The sequence below is a fragment of the Papaver somniferum genome, chromosome 9, assembly GCF_003573695.1.
Source record: "Papaver somniferum cultivar HN1 chromosome 9, ASM357369v1, whole genome shotgun sequence".
Taxonomy (NCBI): domain Eukaryota; kingdom Viridiplantae; phylum Streptophyta; class Magnoliopsida; order Ranunculales; family Papaveraceae; genus Papaver; species Papaver somniferum.
In genome coordinates, this window is record NC_039366.1 from 160,456,124 (window position 1) to 160,479,274 (window position 23,151).

The 23,151-nt window shown below is 37.2% G+C and overlaps 2 protein-coding genes across 2 annotated transcripts; both read right to left on the reverse strand.

Moving 5' to 3' along the window:
• Positions 1-624: 624 nt before the first annotated feature.
• LOC113312786 (loricrin-like) lies at positions 625-963 on the reverse strand. The gene has a single exon (XM_026561522.1). The coding sequence runs from the start codon at positions 961-963 to the stop codon at positions 625-627; it is 339 nt and encodes a 112-aa protein (XP_026417307.1).
• A 6,116-nt stretch (positions 964-7,079) lies between these two features.
• LOC113312787 lies at positions 7,080-12,305 on the reverse strand. Its single transcript, XM_026561523.1, has 4 exons — positions 11,253-12,305; positions 7,656-10,283; positions 7,436-7,568; positions 7,080-7,297 (listed from the first exon to the last, which is right to left on the reverse strand). The coding sequence occupies exons 1-4, from the start codon at positions 12,303-12,305 to the stop codon at positions 7,080-7,082; spliced, it is 4,032 nt and encodes a 1,343-aa protein (XP_026417308.1).
• Positions 12,306-23,151: the final 10,846 nt, after the last annotated feature.

The window sequence follows — 23,151 nt, forward strand, 5'->3', positions numbered from 1 at the left end:
TAGAAAACTCTGCATTTAAGGTGCTCGGGCGCGAGTAATCCAGGGATGGGTGACCTCCCGGGAAGTTGTTGTTGGACAACCGCTGCGATGTCCGTTGAAAACCCCATATTACCGGATGACCGCAGTGGCTAAGTGGGGACAGTATCGGTGGAGGGACGGGTCATTACAATTGACATTTGAAGATTTTGTGAGTATGTCTCACCAACAAGTGATTGTAAGTTATAAAGATTTGCACATATGTATTGGATTGAGATATCGATAGATAATTAAGATTTCCAAAAACTCCATGATACTCAATTCAGATTTTTTGTATTTCCTAGGTTTCCAAGGTATTCAACTTATGGATACTAAACTCCACAAAAATTCGAGGTATCCAATTTATTTTGGTTTTTACGGATTGTTGGGGATTCAAGATTTTTGTGGAATCTTATGGATATTACAAGGAATATATATATATAAGACTTTTAAGGAAACTTATGGCTCATATTTTTTTATAAACTACCGCCATCGTCACCTTCACCACAACAACCACCACAGATGACACCACCGCACTAGCACCATAACCACCGCTACTGCCACAACCAACACCACCACCACCATCAGGAGTACAACCACTACACTTCTTCAACCACAACCAGCACCATTATCACCATCAACACCTCTGTCATCGCCACTACCACTACCACCAGCAGCACCAACACCACAACCACCACCATCGCCAACACCAGCAATAACAGTACTCCTGCTACAACCAGAACTAGTATCGTCGTCTGTATCACCACCACCACTGTCGCCAATTCTACCGGTACCAGAACCGCCACCGTCGCTATCGCCACCAACACTGTCACTAGCACGACTCCTACCACCACTAACACCAGCACCGCTATCGTTGTTGCCATCGGTAACAACATTATCACTACCTGTAACTACCACTACAACCATCACAACCGCCACCACAGTCATGTTCTGTCAAAATAGTTTTTAGCTTAGAAATATTTATCCTTCTTTATTACTGTATAACATAATCTACGTTAATTATAAATACTTTTAAAATTTTCTAAAGTCTGGCAAAATCAAAATATATCATTATTCATACAATCCCTGATTCAGTGCGCCTCCTTAATTGAAGTAATTGTAAATTGAAAGTATGTGTATAACCTAAATTAAGATAAAATATCATGTATACTAACAAACATAAAAATAATAAAAACGAATTACATAAATGCCTGGATATGGACTATGTATAGATAACCTAAATTAAGATCATGTATACTAACAAACATAAAAATAATAAAAACGAGTTACATATATGCCTGGATATGGACTATGTATAGATAATATAAGGAATTCGCATCCCTTATATATGTAAATAAACATCATATCCTCCATAAAATCGGTAACGATTTGACAACCTTATCAAGACAATCTGGATTTCCACAATTTACAAACTTGGATCCTACACAATGTCATCATATTCAGACTGTAGCGAAAATTGTAGATTCTCTATTTTATAATTGTATACATGATAAGCTAAACCATATCCTTTTTGTTGGTGCCCAGGAAATCATATATATCCACGTACCTCGGGATGACCCTCAAAGAGGAAATCATATATATCCACGTACCTCGGGATGACCCTCAGAGAAGATTATCTAGCCTTATACGAAATCTGAAAGTCACACTATCGTATCCGGATGCAAATGCCTAAGCCAAATAATAGATCAATTGCATCAAGATCCCTACCAACCATCAAATTCAGGTGGACACCGTCGCACTCCCCCGGATTATAACTTTTTCTGTGGAAAACAATTAAAGAATGTATACCGACCTTCACTATTATAAATATCACCATCTCCAACCTATGCCCCTATTGTAATAGTGATCCAAAAATTGTTGTTCACACACTTTCAATGCATGGTTGTTAAACTAACTTGGGACACCCATCTCCCTCGCCGATCAAATTAACCAAATATCATTCATACTTTCCTAACTTACTAACTCCAAAAACAAACATCCCACAACATCTACAAAAAAACATTCCCTACCTCTGTCATTATTTCTTTTTGGTTTCTTGTTTCGTCGTTGTGCATATCCAGAAATGAACTAATCTATCACCAAAACCAACAAAATCCAAAAACTAATTATTCATATGACTAACAAACTTCAGAAAGAATATATTTGGGCAAGAAGATACTTCCCCTTTATTACTTAGCATGCCGCCAGGCCAACAAGCACCACAAGATCAACATAAACCATGTTGATAGGTTGGGTCAATCCTGACCTGGACTAAATTATGATCAACACATATGGAGCAGGTGCACGTTTCATAAATGGGCGACAAGAATTTTGGTGGCAGTAGCGCAACCTATTGGCATCACATCCGCGCTAATTTCTAAGACATAAGTCATTCTAATGGCATCAAGAATAGCGATAGAATGATATTGACCAAAATTTCAATAGAAAACCTGCTTCGATACATAAACTTAGTTACCGAGCCACCTTGATATACAACTGGAACGATTATCGAAATCAAACAAAGATTGTCCCAAGTTCCATATATCTGTCATCCAACACAACTACATGGAGTACAACAGATGATGTGGCTAGTCAACCATGTAATCTTTCTACAACAATCTGGCACTATACAATGCCTTCTTTTTAAACCTGGCCAGTTTGGGGCCTATAAAATCCATTTGAGGACAATCATTACGTGAAAAATAAGATATTTTGAAGGAAAATGAAAAATCCCTTAGACAACTATTTTTTTTAAAGGCTAATTTACCCCTGATTAATTAGTGTTAATTCAGGTGATTGATAGATGTTTAATCAAGTTAACCCTGAAAACTAACGTTAATTCATCATTAAAACAAAAATCAATCCAGAATCGGTGGAAGCTCATTCCCTCGTATATCAATTTAGTTCACGAAGAACACCCAAAATAGGTGCATATTACCTACCACATAGACCGATTGTAACAATCGGTAAGCACGATAGACACACAAAACCCGATTCCAATCAATACTTTAAAAGAATCGGCCCATACAAGTGCTCATGTAATCCGATTATACGCTAACAAGTTTACTGAAAATTTGGGCATTTCTTCAAACAAGAATTGGTTTATGTTGATTTTATATAGATCGATTATCGGCTTAGCAGTTAAGAAATCAAAAGCTATATAATCGGTTTATGTGAACATTCACATGATCCGAATCTAGCAAAAAAAAACATACAAAAAATAGGCTATCTTTCCATACCAGAATTGGTTCTTGTGGGCATTAACTTCAATCGATTCTGGTTAAACTTTATTCGACCAGAAAACACATTCAGGACAATCAGTTGACGGGTTCATAGATATCGACCGATTATCAAAGGAATCGGTAAACATGGGCATGATCATCGACCGATTATGGTTAATCACAGTAACCCAAGATTGTTCGTAATTTTCAATCTTGAATGGATAAATCAATCACAAGTATAATTAATAGTAATGGGTTGCAATCGACGATGTTTAGTTTGATTTTTTTTTTAAATGGATGACGAAGTTTCCTTTAAATCGATCGATGTATAGATAGAATCGATGAGTTAGATTTTAATTTTAATTTGTAAGGGAAATGATTTGAATAGGTTTTGATTTTGAAAGGGTTTGAAATTTAGAAGGATAAGGCTTAGGAGTTATGATTGAATTTTAATAGTAAGGGTAATGTAGTACTTTTATCTACATTAAAACGCCTTATTTTCTTCTCTAGGTTAGGTGAGGAAAATGATAAGCCCAAAATAGATTTTATAGGCCCCAAACCGGACAGGTTATTAAATCCTAATTATATTAAATGACTTCATGCGTATGGTATATCTAACATGTTATTTTTCAAGGCAACCTAACTCTATCTGCGGAAGTCTATTCAGTGCAAAATATCTTGATCAACAACCAATTCTACAAGGCATTGATTCTATACTCTCTTCCTCCAGTCCTTAATGGAGACAACTAGCACCAATAATCCCTACCATGCGACATCTAATATTTCATCGTATTGGAAATGGATTATCGACCCCAATAGAAGCCAATTGGATTCCACACTCAACAAATCTAGACCCAACACAATGTTACCCAATCCGAATGGTAGCAGATATCCTCGACCCAATATCCCATTCCTGGAATCATGAAAAATTAAACACTCTTCCCAATCCTATAATCCAAAAAATCATAAACATCCACCTCCCCCAAAATAGTTCCCAGGATAAAATTATCTGGCCACACTCAAAATCTGGAAACTACACTACCGCTTCAGGATACAAATGTCTAACCCAAGGTCAACCAAATCACACCCCTCTACCACCTACCAAATTTCTATGGACTTTACTGTGTCCACCAAAAATTCGGCTTTTCTTGTGAAAATCCATCAATGAAGTATTACCAACCTTCTCTCTCTTACATAACATCCATTTGACCAACTCAGACATATGCCCAAGATGCAACACAGATCCAGAATTGGGAAGTCACCTTCTAATTCATTGTCTAACGACAACTAATTCATGGAACACCTTATTCAGTCAACTTACAAATTCACCAAACTCCAATACCCCCCCCCCCCCAACTTTCATCTTAACACCCCAAACATCCATTTCCCAAATCCTCCAACAACCTGCATCAACATCTGCGATCTCCTCTTTTTGTTTCCTTTTTTGGACCTTATGGATGGCTAAGAATGATTTAATATACCAACAAAAGCAAACAAACTCAGAAGAAATCCTAGTTTGGGCACAAAAACTGCAATAAGAATACTATGAGGCTCTACACTCTTCACCACCAATCATTCCACAAGATACATCGGTATTTAACCATCCAATAAGAGATAAAAGGATATCAACAATATCGGTAAAATGGTCCATTCCAAACATCAACTAGATCAAGATTAACACCGATGGAGCAGCCAAAGGTCATCCAGGATTTGCAGGGACATGGTTCATCTGCAGAGATTCAGGCGCACGAAATTTTATTGGCTCTAGCTCAACCACTAGGGATTACAACAGCTTTAACCGCGGAAACTTGGGCTATGCTTTTAGCTTCAAGAACAACAACAGAAAGACAATGACCAAGAGTTCTCTTTGAAACAGACTCAGAAAACTTGTTGCGCTTCATCACTTCCTCTACACCTCCATCTTGGCACATAGCAGGAATGATTGAGGAAATAAAAATTAGATTTCAACAGATCCCGCAAGCTACTATTCAACACAACTACAGAGAAGGAAATCAAGCAGCCGACGGATTGGCCAATCATGCGGCGGATGAAAGTCAAACATGAAGCTCGTCAACCAAAATCTGGGACCAGCCAATCCCATCTTTTATTAGCCAAATTTTATTTCATGATTCCGTGGATACCACATACCCAACACAAGTTGTAAACTAATTTCTTTTAATAAAATGCATGCTTCAAACAAAAAAAAATGTAATTTTTCAAGGTTTTTAAAGCAGAATTATACTAAATGATTTTATGCGTATGGCATACCAACATGTAATATTTTCAATGCTTCAAAAAAAGAAAAATGTAATCTTTTCCTAGCGGAACAAAATTAAAATTCATAGTTTAAAAAAGATAAAATATATTTCTTTAAACTTTACAAAGAAATAAAAATGACGATGAGAGGTTCAAACCCCTTACGCTTCGATGCTCCGAAAATTTCGAAAACTCTCTGACTCGCAGTGGTGAATCTTTGCTGAAGCGACAGATTCTCTAATAATATACGCTTCACAGCATTTTCCGTCCAAGTTTTGAATTTTCGCCTAAAATTTTTAAAAGAAAAGTAGCTACTTCTCAGGAGATTCAAACCCCATACCTGTCGCTCATTTTTAACGAACTAAACCACTGGGCCACTGCTAGGGTTTTATATTTATTTTATATAAATATTATCTTCTTAAATTTACATTTCATACCTACCTAAAAACAACTAATATTATTTATAGACGTTTCAAACATGAACCATGAAACGACGCTTCACGATTTCACATACGTTTTGCTTCTTAAAAATACAAAACGAGTTATGCATTGCATCGCTTCACACTTTAAAGACCTTGCCCAGCTTTATAACAAAATGAAATCAAATTTGGACTGTATGGCCCTCAACATGAAGGGTCCGAGATTTTATACTTTATCATTATGTATGGATCAAGCGGTGGATCTTTTTGTATGGATAATATGTTCGAAAAAAAGAAAAATAAAATTGAGAATGAAGATCTTTCATGGGTTGTTGTTTCCCTCTCGTGCATGCAACATTGATGATGTAAGGAGAGTAACGGTTAGAGGTGGGTCTTAAATTTAGAAGACGCGGTGCTTGTACTCTTGTTGCGGTTGCGCCAATCACCGAATATCTACCGGATCTAAAGCAAATCAAACACGTCATCACTCCCTTATTCTCAACTGTCCTTAACCAACAATACTCACCAACCTTATGTGGGTCATCAGCCTCTCCACCCCTGACAAGGCATGTGATTGTGCCACCAACAAATTTACACTTCGCTTTGATTTCCCTACAGATATATTGTCTAATCCCTAGATGAGGAAGAAGAAAAAAGGTGATCAAATCTGGCTCTCATTTCTTTCAAATTCTAGGGTATATGACTTGTATGGGTGGCAACAACTAGCTTTTCTTTCAAAGATCTTTTGTGTACTAAAATGATCTTACTTCTTAAATTTTAGGATTTTATCTTCCTGGTCATGGATGACACCCACCGAGTAGGGTCACTTGGCAAGTGACTTCATCTGAATTATCTTTTTTAGATTTAAGTATGTTTCCGTTGGTTCTGTTCTATAAGCAACACATACGATTAGGTTTTAACTTTGCCTGTGTATACATCACTAATTTACTAGCTTTTCGAGGGAATCGCATGCCTATGGATTCAATGATGTATGTGCAAGTGCAAGTAAGTTAGAAGGGGGCATTGAAGTTGAACCCTTGAATCTAGGATTCTGATCGAGTGTAAGGAACTGTACTTACATCCAGAAGAGTACTTTTTTTTCTTTTTTTTTTTTTGATACAAAGAGAAATCCATTCATTGATGAGAATTGGGATTACACTAATCATTTTTAACCAGAGAGAATATCATCTGGAAAAAAATCTGAAAAGGAGAAATTAGCTGCCTGTAGTCTAGCTCTTTTAGCTAGCTCATGAGCAGCATTATTACATAGTCTGTTTACAAACTTACAAAACCAAAGTTTTCTACCAGTAAATTTATTTTTAATTACTTGAATTGAAATTTGATTGAACCAGTGAACTTGTAGTTCATCTTCAGAGATAGATTTAACTACATTATCACAATCCATTTCAAAAACAACCTTAGTAATGCCCAGTTCCTCCATCCATTCCACAGCTATAACTAGTACCTTGCATTCGAAATACTCAGCACCATATTCTTCTTCCACTTCCTCATAACATCACATACCTTTTGCTCCTAGACATGCACCTGCGAAATTTCTCAGAATTAGACCAACAGTTCCTTGCTTTGTTTGAGAAATATAAGAACCATCAATATTTGTTTTCACAAAATCCTTGTCTGGGGGTCTCCAATTTTCGATCTGCAAGTCATTTGAAAGACAAAATTGTTGGGGATTAGTCAGATGTGAACATTGGTTGAGTAACCAATTTACTTTCACCACAGTAACCTGCAAATGTGGTTTCTTATCTTGAAAAACAGCAGAACACCTGTCTTTCCAGATGTACCAAATGATGCACATAAATCTGCAAATCAAATTTTCATCACTCAAGCATGGAGCAGGAAGATTCATAACTTCAGTGTGAAACCAGCTTATGAGCCATTGTTCAAAGTCAACATTAGAAAGCCTAATAACATCTATATTAATATTCAAGGCAAACCAAATGGCTCTACTATAACTACATTCCATAAAGATATGATTAATGGTTTCCTCACTATTTTTACAGAAACTACACTGAGTTTCTATACCATGTTTATATCTAGCAATCTTGGTTTTAACATGAACAATTTTCTTTAGACATTTCCAAAAAAAAATATGAACCCTATGTGGAACCCTGAACTTCCACAAGTTTTTCCAAACATCAGTAGGAATTGAACTACCTGCAACAATGGTGTCAACATCACTAGAACAGATGGTATTATAAGCATTCTTAACAGTGAACTTACCTTTTCTGTCTGGCATCCATATCATTTTATCAGTACCAGTGTTAGGAACTCTCATATTGAGAATGAGATTAACACAGTCTTGAGAAAAGAGAGTATTAACTATGTTAATATCCCATTGCCTAGTACCAGGTACAAATAAATCACAGACAAAAGTAAAATTGTTAAAGCTAGAGGATCCAACTACTGGAACAGGAGGACTATTTAAACCAATAACCCAAACATCTAGCCAAATGTTGATTTTAGTACCACAACTCACTAACCATCTAATGTGTTGCTGAACAACTTCCAGACCAGAGTAAATGCTTCTCCAAAGCCAAGAACTCTCATCTTTAAGTTTATCTAAATACAAAAGACTACCATTTCTAGAATACTTGGCTCTAAGAATTTGATAGCAAAGGGAAGAATCATCACAAGCATTCCAAGCAATTTTAGTAAGCAAAGCAGTGTTAAGATGCTCTAGATTCCTAAAGCCAATACCTCCCAAAGCCTTAGGAATTTGTAATTTATCCCACCCTATAAAGTAAATGCCTCTATGACCACCATCTTTACCCCACCAGAACTGTCTTTGGATAGTATCAATTTTAGCAATGGTGTTTTTAGGAACTCTGAAAACACTCATTTGATGAGTAGGCAAAGCATTAAGAACATGCTTTACCATGGTTGATCTAGCTGCATAATTCATGTTTTTACCTTTCCAAGGAATAAGCCTAGCATAAAAACTCTGAATAAGGGGTTTGAAAGCTTTAGATTTGTCTCTACCTATAAGAAGGGTGACACCTAGATATTTATATGTATCTTGCATTTCAATCATGTTAAGAGCACTAGAAAGATCATGCTTAGCAGTAGGACTCATATTGTTACTAAAATAGACACTAGATTTATTTAAGTTTAACAACTGACCTGAGATATTGCTAAACTGATTGAGAGTATTAAGAATACCTGTCACATTGTGTCTATCAGCTTTAGTAAAGATAAGAATATCATCTGCAAAAAGGAGGTGAGTAATAGCATGAGCATTTCTAGCAGCCTTAACACCAGAGATGGCATGATTAGAGGCATCATTGACAAGAAGTCTAGATAAATAGTCCATAGCTATTATAAAGAGATAGGGGGATAGAGGATCCCCCTGCCTTAGACCTCTAGTAGGATTATAAGCACTAGTGGGAGAACCATTGAGAAGGATAGAAATTTTTGTTGTTGGAATACATTGTTCAATGTACTTACAAAATTTCTCAGGAAAACCAAGTTTTTTAAGCATACCTAAAATGAAAGACCATTCTAACCTATCAAAAGCTTTAGATAAATCCAATTTCAGAGCCATACTATCAGAATTACCTTCTTTATGTTTCATGGTATGAACCATTTCATGAGCAATGATAATATTATCTTGGATAGCTCTACCTGGAACAAAAGCAGATTGAAAGGGAGAAATAATCCTTTTTAGATAAGGTTTTATTCTATTTGCTAAGATCTTAGAGATGATTTTATAGATTGTGTTGCATAAACCTATAGGTCTAAAATCAGCAGGATATTTGGCCTTATCATTTTTAGGAATCAAAGAGAGGTATGTCTTGTTAAACTCCCTAGGCATGTAACCAGAACTGAAAAAGCTTTGAACAGCCTGAACAACATCATTACCAACAATGTCCCAGTTGACATGGTAGAAACCAGCTCGAAAGCCATCCGGGCCTGGGGAGCACCAAGATGCCATGTCTTTCACTACTTGAAAAACATCATCAGCAGAAGGGATTCTAGTGAGAAACTCAGAAAAATCATTAGTAATGACAGTTGGGATAATATCAAAAACATCATCATGAATATGATTCATCACAGAGCAACTTACAGAACTAAAATGTGAAACAAGAATGTTTGCTATATCTTCCCTATTATCATACCAAGCACCATGAGAATCATATAAGCAATCAATATTTTTTCTGAACATTCTTCTATTAGCTAGAGTGTGAAAATATTTGGAATTATTATCCATATCAACTATGAATTTATCTCCAGATTTTTGCTTATAGAATTCAGTTTTGATATCAAACCACATTTCTAATTGCTTATTAGTATCACTAAGACAATTATGCTGAGAATTTGAAATTGGTTCATTCTGAAGTCTAAAGAGTTGATCCTGCAGAGCATTGATATTACTATCAATATCACCAAAATAAATTTTATTCCAATAAGATAACCTTTTTCTAGTAGAGATATGTTTTTCGTCAACGTATGACCTGGAGAACCTCTAGAAATAGTGTTCCATGCCATTTTTAGTTGATTTTTGAAACCAGCATGCTTAAGCCACATAATTTTTTTTTTAAAAGGTCTCCATAAATTCTCAGGGATTCTATCAGTTTGTATCATTATAGGACAATGATCTGATCCGGCTTGGACAAGATGATATAATCTAGCATTGAGAAAATCATTACACCACTGTTGATTCCCCAGAGGCATATCAATCCTAGAAGTTTTAGTACCAGTTCCTATATTGTTACTAGACCAGGTGAAATCTCTTCCAATGTAGCCTAAATCCATTAAGCCACATTCATTAATTTTTTGTTGAACATATCTATCCTCTTGAGAAACATTAGAACTAGAGTCTAAAGCATGAAGATGAACATTGAGATCACCTATGACAATCCAGGGTTGCATAATATTATCACTAATGCTAGACATAATTTCCCATTGTATTTTCTTGATGTTAGAGTATGTAAAACAATACATGAAAGAAATTAGGACATTTTATTTAGCAGGATGTAAACTAGCAAGAACATTAATGATATTATTGGATTTGTCTTGGACGGAACATTGAAAGCCTTCTTTCCATAACAAAAGAATACCTCCAGCAAATCCTACTCTATCAATGTAATCATAATTTGAAAAATTCAGGGACTTAGCAAGTCCAGTCATTCTATCTTTATCTATTTTTTGTTTCAGTTAAAAACAAAATATCTGGAGATTGCTTTTTGATTAAAACATAGAGTTGGTCCCTAGTAAATTTCTTGGCCAGACCTTGAACGTTCCAACATAAAATCTTTATTTTGAAAATAGAAAAATTAAAATAACTGGAAAAATTAAAAGAAAAAGGAGATGTTTTAAATACCTGAGAAGAGCTTCTGATACAATCATTCATGGGAGCAGAAATTGTTGCAGTTGATTCATCTGATTCCATCATGGAATTGTGTTGAAGGTCCACATTAGTAGGATCATAACCTTGCATAACAGCAGGCGACTGAATGCGTATGTTATGAGGGTTCATAGAAGGTTCTGCATTGAGGCTGGAATTTATCATCCTTTTGACATTTTTTGAGTCTTCAATATTACCATCTTCAAATATTTCTTCTTCCATGTTGCAAGCTGAAGAACTTCCTTCATTCTCTTTAGTGGCTTCACTATCTTCCTTGAGTAGAGCTTCATACTCAGCAACAGTAAGAGAATCCAAATAGAGTAAATGAGAAGTATACTTGTATTTTTCATCGTCATGATCGATGACAAAACATTTTGGACAAATGTTCTTAGGCTGCAATTCCCAGTGATATCTAATCCAAGCATCTTCTACGGTAACAGTCTTCCACCAACCACCTCTATGGAGTGATTTGTTCAGTTCCACTTCAATTCTAGCTTTAACAGTGTTTCCTGCTCGAGGTCTACAGTTCCTTGGCTTGGTAGAAATCTTCCTCCCAATAAAACTGATAGCTTCATCTATAACATCAATATTCATATGTTCAAGCTTCAAGTATTTGAACTGCAGAGTGAAAATTTGCTTATCAAAAGTATAGTCCTGTAGTGGGATATGATTGTAGTACTTCTGGATATGAAAAAGAACACCATCTATTAGCCAAGGACCATCGGCAATAACTTCATCTCTTTCAGCTTCACTATTTAGCCTGATTAGAAGCAGATTGTGACCCATAATCTTGATTTCTTTATTAAGATATTTCCCCCATAAAGAATTGATTTTCGTTCTTATGACTCTCATCTTCATCTTTGATTTCTCTTTCAACTTTCCTCGTATTCCATAAGTCCATTGTTCAGCAACAACATTGATAAGTTGAGTTGAGCCCACAATTCTTCTTTGATTAGCAAATAAATCAATATTTGTATTTCTTAGTTGCCTAGAAAGAAGATTGATTCGATCCCCTTGACCAGAAGACATGATTTTTCTTGAGAGTAATCTAGTTTTTCTCTTACTAAGATAAAGACTTTTGATTTGTGAAACTTTAAACCCTACCTCAGTATTAATATACCAATGGGTAATGAGAAACCACTTACAAGATTTTGATAAACTTGTAAAGTATCTTTTATAATAGGAAACCCTAGATATGGATTGATAGGAGAGTAATTGAGGATAAACAATATAACCATAAGTAGTTCCAAAATAACAGAGAAGATTTTTTCTTGAAATTGAATAAAAAGGAAACAAATTTTTGACTTGATTTCCTCTAGATTGAATGCTAAAATCTCGAGAGATAATTGACTAAGAATTGAGAGCCAATTTTTTTTGAAAATTCTGATTAGGTTTACTGAGTTGAGACACTAATTTGAGATGATTGTTTTCATATTGAAAACCAGATTGATAGACTTGAGCAAGATGAATAATTGTGTCCTTACTTGGATTGAGAGACGCCTTTGATGAAGAGACTTGTTTGGACAAAATCAAACAACCTTTTGCACTACTAATTTGGACCATCAACACAAAGAAGATGGTTAGCACCACTGTTGGCCACATCACTGTTGTTTTCTCAACTGCAAAATTCATGCTTCTTCCACCACTGGTAAACCACAGAATGAATGATCAGAGATCTGAAAATTTACAAACCCATTTAAAAATTAGATAGGAAGAAAATTGGAAAAGTTCAAAAGCATAAACCTAATAACAAAAGAAGAACAAAAAACTGAGAATTAATAATAAAATCTACAACATCTATTAAATCTGAAATGAAATAAGTTTGATAATCCTAAGAAATCAAGAAGGGAAGATTAAAAACACAAAATCATCGAGAATTGAAAAACCAATTTTTGGAGTGTATTTGGAGCTCTTTGGTTTATATGTTCTTTTTTACATCCAGAAGAGTACTAGAACCAGCTTTTGGGAAGTACTAGAACCAGCTTTTCGGAAAACACTGAAGGGAAATTTACGCTTAGGCCCTACCCACAGTATGAAGCCCTTAATTAAAAAAATGTGTAAATCAAGGCCTTAAATTTATGTATGTTATTGTTGGCAAATTCCTAGTTAAACAAAATTTAAACTTCCGCCCAGAATTATTAAAATATGGTAAAATGATGTCCCACCACCATTTCTGACAACCACCACATCCACCGCTGCCCACCACCGACCTCCACCACCTTCTACCACAACCAACCACCACCACCACCACCACCTACACCCACCGTTGCCACCATCTCCACCACCGTCACCACCACCAGCATTTCCCACAACCACCATCATCGTCTTTTTAAGGCAATGGAAAAGAAAACAAAATTCAAGTGATTATAGCTTAACCATCGCCTTCCATCACCAACGCATACAACCACTACCACCGCCCACCACTGCCTCCCATAACCGCCATCGGTCCCGCCACCGATATATGGATGTGCACTTAGAAATTACACATCCATATGTCATGTGCAAGAAGAAGAAGTTACACATGCATATGACATGTCTACCCAGAAGTTGCACATCCTTATGGCATGAGACATTTACACACCATATGCACATGCATTGAGAAGTTACACATCTATATCCCATGTGCACCCAGAAGTTACACATCCATATAACATTTGTATTGAGAAGTTACACATCCATATGGCATGAAACAGTTACACATATGACATGTGTACTTAGACGTTACACATCCATATGACACATGTATCCAGAAATTACACATGCACATGACATGTGTATCTCAGCAGTTATAGTCATATTTTATACCCTTGAAGGAAATTACATATACACATGGCATGTGTATCTCTGACATATTTTTATCTGGTTTTATTACAATAGTCAACAGATTAAAAGAAGCATATATTCAATTGTTATTGAACACAATAATTTCTTTGTTATCAATTATAGTAATCGATTATTATTGAACACATTAAACTAGTTCAAATAGTAGATATGGATATGAAATCCTAAAAATAAGCCACAACATTCTATAATAGAAATATTCCTTTCCCTTCTTGTCTCCCTCGATTCCAAAATGCTTGCATATCTCCAATAACATAAACATCCATGGGATTAGGTTAGATGAACAAAAAGAGAGAAACAAAATTATAGAGCAATCGCAAGGCGAATGACGAAGATCACAAAAAGGCACTTGGTAACCTGTACAACATGTAATACTTTCTGATAATATGGAATTGAAAGTTCCCTGACACGAATTCCATGGGAAGCTTAAAACGAAATACAATTGCAAATTAACAAGGAAAGAACATCCAAGTAGAATTATTACCTTGAAATAAAGAACACGAAAACCTGAACACTACAACAACAAAAAATAACCCATAACATTCCATTATAAAACTCATCAGGATCGAGTAAAGAGGTTTTCTACATCAATCCCGTCATTCCTCTCATCCAGCAATTACCTACAAAATATTCCACCATTTTGCAACGAGGTATACTCAAACATTTCGGGTTCCCAAATAATAGATGTGCACTCTGAAGTTACACATGCATATGGGCATGTGTACTCTGAAGTTACGTATGCATATAGACTATATATGGACTGATTTATTGAGTAAAAAATCTTACAATAGAGCAAGGGATCACAAGTGATATTTTACATCATCACAAGAATGAGACGCCTTAGAGTTCCACCTCCTATCAATTAATTTGACATCATAGTTGACATTCATTGGCTTTAGGCACTCATGACGATATATCAACCTAAAATTTCAAATATAATTTCAGCCATGTCCAGCAAATCAAAAACACTATGGACACTAAAATTAGGATTACTCTTATGTTGCTTCCAGCCAAATGTTCAACTAATGAAGCTGAAATATGATGAACTCTAAAGAGTTTTATGTTATGGTTATTGGATCAAATACTCTTTCCTAACTCAACCAGTATTTATCACGTTAGTTGTCTAGCGTTACAATATCTTCATGGTGCACCATAACATGATTGGGGGTCTACGATTTTTGCAAAAATGTACCACGACCTCGATGCAGCATCCATGGGTGTAACCAACTTCACTGGTTTCTATGACACCATAGAGGTAAATATCCAAATTATGCTTTTTAAATTGAGTACTAATCTGAAGAAAAAAAACATGGTCAAATTACTAAATTATGAATTTATTTACAGTATGGATGATATACCTACTTCCGTGTTAGTAAACCAGTTATTAAAGACTAAGCCTATAGAATTCCAATAATGGACATGTATTACAAGAGGAATTGGGATAAGGATACGGGTGAAATGGAATTCTCTCCACTTTTGTTCAAAGATATCAACAAATGACACGGAACGCGCAAAATATTGTTGTTCAACCTTACATTAGTTTTCCCGAGTTTGGAGATCCTGAGGTACAAGCTATTCTTGATTATTTACTCCGCAGAGTTGTTTTTTCCACTCCGGAAATAAACATAGGTGTATGATATTTGGGAGAGAGACTACTTTTCCAGCTGCATAATACTTTTCAAGGGAAATTAACCACCAAAATCAGATGCAAGTGTCTGCATCAGATTTCGATAGGTTGCGACTGACGCCATGGGAGAGTTTTAAATTAAACATTCAAATGAATATTACTGAAGCACAGTATCTCATATGGTACCATAGAATTGCGAGGCCGACAATTGGTTTCCAAAACATACACATTTGGGGGTTTGATATTTCGGGGTTAGCTCTTATTGGTCGTGATAAGTTAATCATTCCTAGCCAACCGCCTCCAGAAGAACCGTGCTTTATGACTTAATCCGCAGATGAAAATTCCACGTCATCTTTATCAAATATGCATGAAATACATTAGTAGTGTCCAACTATAACTACATAATGAGAGCCAACCACGATCCCAAAAGTTTCAACAGTTAAGGAAAGTATATATCCTTATTACAATGTGGATGCCAATGGAGATCAATTGAAGACATATCTTGACAATTTGTATCATATAAATCAACAAATGGTTGCTTTGCACTTGCAGACGGTTTGGAAATGACAGATGGATACCATGTTTAGATTGTGTATATCTGTAAATCCTGATGTTCGTGAAAATTTTGCCAGTACTTCTATGAACAATTCATCATGGCACAAAAATATGAGAGATACACAAGTTCCAGATACTAAGCCACAAACTATGTCTACTTCCCATCCTCAAGTATTTCAACGGATCCGAGACGCTTTTCTGCATAATTTTTGACCTGGAAGCAAATGAAGGTTATCATCCCGCTGCACCAAAAGCAACCTCTTCTATGTTTCTGGCAGCGACTACTTCTGGTTCGCAATCACCCAGTTCTGCTTTTCAACACTGTGGAGGTATATGTCAATTCTCAAGCTTGTTGGCAAGTGGTAATATTTCGGATCTTGAAGAATGGAATCAATGTGAAGAAGGAAATGATGAACGACATTAGAACAGTTGTAACTTTTATTTCTGCAACTAATGTATTTCTAATTTTAATTAATGAAAAGTACTGCTATCGGTTGAAATCAAATTATATATGTTTCAAATTAAGCATCACATTTACTTGTGTAGATGGTGGATTTTCGACAAAGGCTAAAATCATAAACCCATAATTATACGAACTCCTGATCCAGCAATCAGATGTGAGTATTGAGACACGGGTCTCTCATCGAATCCTCTGACTGAGAATACTTTCTCTCAGAGTACATGCAGATATGTAGTCTCTCGGCTGGACAAGGACATATCTCATGAATATTGAATACTTCAGTAGTTATTTCTATATAGAATCACGAGATTGACGGCTCCTAGACAGCTTGCTCTGCTAGTATAGAGCGATAACGTCTTCAGGATACAAACAACGAGTTTCCCTGACTATATAAAGGATATGAAGCTCCAGCAAGCTCATGTCGGAATAATTAATGCTCCTAGACAACTTTCTATGCTAGTATAGAGCCAAAAGTTAATTATTCCTAAATTCTTGGATTCATCCACTGAATTTCCGAAAATATTCAAATATTTTCGCAGTACTTCGTTACTTCAATCTATGGTTCTTCTCAGCAGAATTCCATGGGTTAGTAATAAATATTCAACGCACGGGTATCTGAGCTACCTCTGAGTAAGCCCCGGCTCAAAAGGTGCAAGTGTACTCAACGATGATACACTAACAATCACCGCACGACCGAGTATTCCAAAATAGGAAAGAAAATAATAAATAATTAAAATATTGACCAAGGCGCCAAGGGATTGGGCTCATCGACCGGCCGGCCGTGCCGTGACCAATCCCACGCCAGTTTTATATTTTATCATATTTTTTGTTATTTTCCTTGATCTTATGAAAATCCTTTCATTTGAACAAATATCCTTCGTTTTGAGGAAACTCCTCAGTTTCATGGTGCTTCCTTCGCACAAAGGAAATAATATAAAATTGGGAAAAATATTGTGGGGCCGTGATTGTTGGCCAACCGGCCATGCCTTGATCCCGGCTGGCCCCACACCTCATTGTTCCTCATTATTTTATTATTATTTCCCTAATCTCATGAAAACTCCTTCATCTCATGGTATTTTCACAAATCCATGAAAAATAATATAAAATTAGGAAAACTCGTGGGATCGTCCCCAGCCGACCAGCCATGCCCTAGCCGGTCCTGCACGCCCTTTATTTTATTATTATTATGTTAAAATTTTCTTCATGCCATGAAACTCCTTGATTTCATGGTATTTCTATCAAATTAGGAAAATTCCTTCAAATCATGGAAAAATACACGGAAAATACATAAAAATTAGAGAAACTCGTGGGAACGGGACCAAGCCGGCCAGCCATGCCCTAGACGGTCCCACACGCCCTTATTTTTATTATTTTAATATTATTTGCTTCCTTAATCCGATGGAAACTCCTTCACTTCAAGGAAACTCCTTAATTTCAACAAATTCCTTTATTTCATGATATTTTCATAAATTCATGGAAAATAATATAAAATTAGGAAAAGCACCACGGGACCGTGGTCACTGGCCGGCCGGCCATTCCTTGGCCTCAGAGGTCCCACGCTTTATCATTCAATCATTTTATAATTATTTTCCTTCATCTCATGAAGTTTCCTGAGTTTCAGCAAAACCCTGATTTTGTCATATTTTCTCAACTGGTTGCTCAAGCGCACGCCAGAAAATATCAAAATTTTCAGGACTGAGACACGGACTTTTTGACGACGCGAGCATGTTATGTTGACCGACCAAGGTTGGCTCTTTGGCTCGCAATGAGCAAGTACCGCATATTTTCATGATTTGACCTAATTTGCACAATTGCACATATTAGGTCCAAAACTCTTCCAAATAATTTTGGAATTTCATGGAGTGATCGTCATTCGGTCTCATGACCATCCAGGGATGGTTTCATGACTTCTTGGTCGGTCTCTCACCTCTCCATAATTAATTAGGTTTTATCACCTAAGGCTCAGACGAGCATTATATGAAAAATGATTGAACCAGCATTTGATCATCTTTTCACCAACTCTTCAAGGGTCTTGATATTTGCTCACGCGAGCATATGGACTCTACATGGTTGACCCACGGTCTCATGTAGACGTTCCTCCTTCATTCCATGGTTAAATTTTCAATAAACTATCACTCAATCATCAATTGATCAAATTAGGGTTTCTGAGTCCAAGGATCATAATTCCAGATTCGAACACTAATAATTTTACGACGATCTCATGATCACCATTTTATTATACTCGGTTCAACTACCAGTATTCTAATTAATATTTTATTTAGGTCACGCTTCCAATAATTCATCAGACGAGCAACACTTGCTTAGATGAGCAATATTTGCTCAAACCAAGGAATATTGGTTCAACTATCAATATTCAACAATTCATCAAATGAGCAATACTTTCTCACCTCAATGTGAGAATTATACCTCCGTCTCAACATACACGTTCAATTCATGAGTCTCAGGACATTTTGCAAAATCATGTTCAACTCAGCAAATACATGGACTCATCGTCCCATAAAGTCATGAAGTCAACAACTGACTAATTAACCACGAGACATCATTCGTGTCACTTGGGGGGATATCAACTAGGGTTTTGGTCTGGCGGTCTACGAAACGTGTGTTCATACACACGATGGAATGTGAGCAAGTCGTGCAATCAGTTGAAGGAGTTAACAAAGTAGTTGATGGAAAATCGACCAAGTCTCCGCACGATGAGCAACTGGTTTCAAACACGATTTCCATTTCCCCACTCTTTGATTCCATCAACTGTCACACTTCATGAGATCATGGTGTCTACAATTCCATCAATATAAATAAGTCTCTGAATCATGATTGAATATACAATGATCTCACGTCTCACAGACAACACGAAATTAACTCAACATCTGAGTAATTACTCTCAACAAGGATTCAATCATTCAGAACTTATCGTATTCAGAATTCACAACACACCCACAATCTTTGATTAATATTGATTCCACACATTTCTCAGCTTCCCTCATACAGACCGACCCATCCTCTCTTGTGACCGAATTTACTCTGGAACGACCATTGTCTTGGTTTAGGCCGAAGTACTACAGATTGATCTCTAGAATTCAAAGCACTCTCTTCTTGCAGTACATCTGTGTGAGGTTAAACATTTCGCTCGGTTCAAGGAGTCTCCTCCGTACGGTCGTCACCTCAATTCCGTAAAAACCAGCAAATCGTTTTGTCCCATCTACAGATTGGCGACCACAGTGGGAGATTAGTCTCTCGGTTGCAATCTCACAATTTCACAAGATGGATGGTCTTAGGTCTGGATTAGTTACAGGTTCCAACACAAACTACGCTAGCACTAGCAACAACAACAATGAGGATATCCCGGAAACAATTCCGTCCTCTAACACTGGCGATGAAGATATTACTCCTCCTCATGCTAACACGGAAGGTCATCCTATGTTCGGTCGACACCCTGAGGAAGTCAGAGGAAACCCACCACCTACCATTGTTGATCTCATCAAAGTGCAAGATACCCTTGCACAGAATCAAACTGATACGGCTAATACACAGAAAGAGCTATTCAATTATCTCAAGACTCTCACTGACAAGATGTCAGTGAAGACTCAAGGAAAATAAAAAGAAGAGGAAACATCCTCAGATGCTGATCCTGAAGTAGTTCCAATTCATACAGTGGATGACAGCGAAGTACGCAAAGCTGCAGACGATCCATCAGTGAAAGAATCATCAAGTTTTATTACTCTGGAAGATTTGGAACTCCTATTGGAGAACCATGGAAAAGACAAGACATCACATATCCATCGTCACCAGCCTCCATACCCGGCTGCTACGCAAAGGATTCCTCTTCTAAAAGGTTATACCTCTCCGACCTTCACTTTGTATGACGGAACATGCAATGATTAGGAGCATGTTTCTCGGTTCCTGGAAGCCTTGGGTGAACATGAGCATAACCATGTTATTCGCCTCAAAGAATTTTCAAAATCCTTGAAAGGCAGTGCATACACCTGGTACAACAACATCGCACCATGAACTATCAACAATTGGAGAGAAATGATTAACGCCTTCTACAGAAAGTACTTCTTTGTAAGATCAAGTTACTCTCTCCGATCTTGGAAGAATGTTTCAGAGGAGAAATGAACATCCCAATGACTACGTGAAAAGATTCAGAGTCCAGTCCCTGGACTGTCATGATCCAAACGTCACGGAGAACAACTGGTAGACTTGTGTATCAACGACATGATCACGGTCTATAGAGCTTTATTGGAAAATATTCGTTTCCATACCTTCTCAGAGCTTCATGAAGCGGCGAAGAGATCGGCAACTACTGCACCCGCTTTACTGAAAAGAACAAAAGCTACAAAGGTTGAAGAGCCGCGAGACACTCAAGGTAGCATGCATTTGATTAACAAGCAATACAACCTCCAAGCTTCCACAAATTTTGTTGCATAAGGGAGCAAACGGAAAGATGAGTCACAACGCAAGCATGCTTCTCCAGCTCTTCCGGAAGCACAAAGAAAAGATAACCAATCTTGAAATGCACGAACCTCAACCCTACATCAACAAACGGGGAAATGATCATACAGATTATAAGATCCCTCTTTTCATTAAACAAGTGATCGAGTTACTGGAAGTTTGGATTCAGGTTGGTGCAAGCAAACTGACATTCATCAGGAGGCATCTGACTGGAGAAGAAATGAAGAATCCCAGGTACTGTTGCCTTCATAAGTTCACCTATCATCTAATAGGTGGATGCAACATTTTGAAGAGACGGTTGATCCACAATAGCTTCAACTGGGGACTGAAGGAGTACACAAGAATCCTCTCCCAATCATAACCTTTACACTTTCTGAACAACCTATCAAAGAGGCAGTTCAATCCTTGGTCGAACGTGGATTGCTCTATCTGTGGAAGGCACAAAGGAGAGACATGTTCACAACATTGAACTACATCGTGTCAAGAAGTCCATTTTGGAAATACTTCTTGAGCCTCCAGCCACATACCAAGAAATGTACGACTAGGGACTGCGTACCATGGTTAATCTCAGAAGAAATGAATTTGGAAGAATGTTGATCGATGCTGGCACCGCCATCAACAATATTCCACTGAAAACCATCGGATCCACAAGTATCACTCGACAAGGAGCTACTCATGCTCCCATCTCAGAGACCTTGAAGGAACGCTCGGAAATACTTATGGCTACATCACTCTCAAAGTGAACATAAGTTCAACCTGGACAGAAGCCAAGTTTCACATAGACAGGAAAATCCAGGATATGACATGTCCTTCAGATGAGCGTGGATCCATGCTGAAAAGATGGGTACTTACAAAGCGCCTTTGGTTACACATCTCTCCAAATAAGAAAGTTCTGATCCAGAAGATTTGGCAAACGTTCCATCATCAGAGCACTTGGAGGAATTTCGAACTTTGGCGAGGTTGAAACAAGAACCTGCAAAAGGTGCATAGACATCCATCCAAAGGTCCTGCACTCATGCAAGTCTCATTCCTCCCATATATATGTCATTTATTTCCTCACATGCTATTCTAGCATGGGGACTCAATTCTGCTAGCATCTCTGCTATTGCAAGACGCTATAAGTGGGTAATCTCACTTCAACAATATTTTAACAAGTGGTTAAATCTGACACTTCTCCGAACCGAGCATCTCACTGAGACATACATTATTGAGATGGTGTTCAAGCACGAAAAAAACAACAATTTGGGCATTTCTCCATAGCCTTGTACAAGTGTCCTTGCGTACCACAAAATCAGAAAGCTTTGATGTCCGCACAAGTGTTGAATCCCACTACCGCAACGAAAGGAATGCTGAATCAACAGAGGATACTCGAGGACGAGACGATCAAACCTACGACATCGGACGCTTAAAGGGTGTGAAGCCTCAACACTCGAGCATCTAAGTAAATCCTTACAACAACTGTCAATCACCTACTTCTCCAAGGCCAACTAAAAGTCAAAAACCTCTCATCTCTGAATGCTACATTCTTCAGAAGCCTTCAAACTGTACTCCCAATCAAAGAGTACACCTTCGATAATATCTCCTCTATCTTCAGCACAATATCTCTACGGTGACACACTGATTCAACACCGACACGATCAAAGTTCAATCGATAGGTCTTCATTATCCCGTGATAATACTTCTGGAGCAGATGCAACGTTGGCACAAACTCCTTCAACACGCTGGGGACTTGATCTTATTGAATAAAATATGTTGTTGCTATTGCCGCAAAAACATCAATTCCCTGACAAAGCCACTTCGCGGCTCACTGGATGGAGGAGCAACACTATGTTGATAATCATGGTTCTAGCCTTCTCGGTCTCTTGAGCAAATCCAACCATGGTATCGGCATCAACAAGGATATTTGGAGGAACTATGTC

Bases quoted from the DNA above. Each gene is read 5' to 3' on its own strand.
- LOC113312787 (XM_026561523.1), bottom strand. From the start codon at position 12,305: ATGTCTTCTGGTCAAGGGGATCGAATCAATCTTCTTTCTAGGCAACTA. The intron at 7,569-7,655 runs GTTACTGTGGTG...AATGACTTGCAG, and splicing joins ATAAGAAACCACATTTGCAG to ATCGAAAATTGGAGACCCCC. The intron at 7,298-7,435 runs GTATGTGATGTT...GTGATAATGTAG, and splicing joins TGCATGTCTAGGAGCAAAAG to TTAAATCTATCTCTGAAGAT.
- LOC113312786 (XM_026561522.1), bottom strand. From the start codon at position 963: ATGACTGTGGTGGCGGTTGTGATGGTTGTAGTGGTAGTTACAGGTAGT.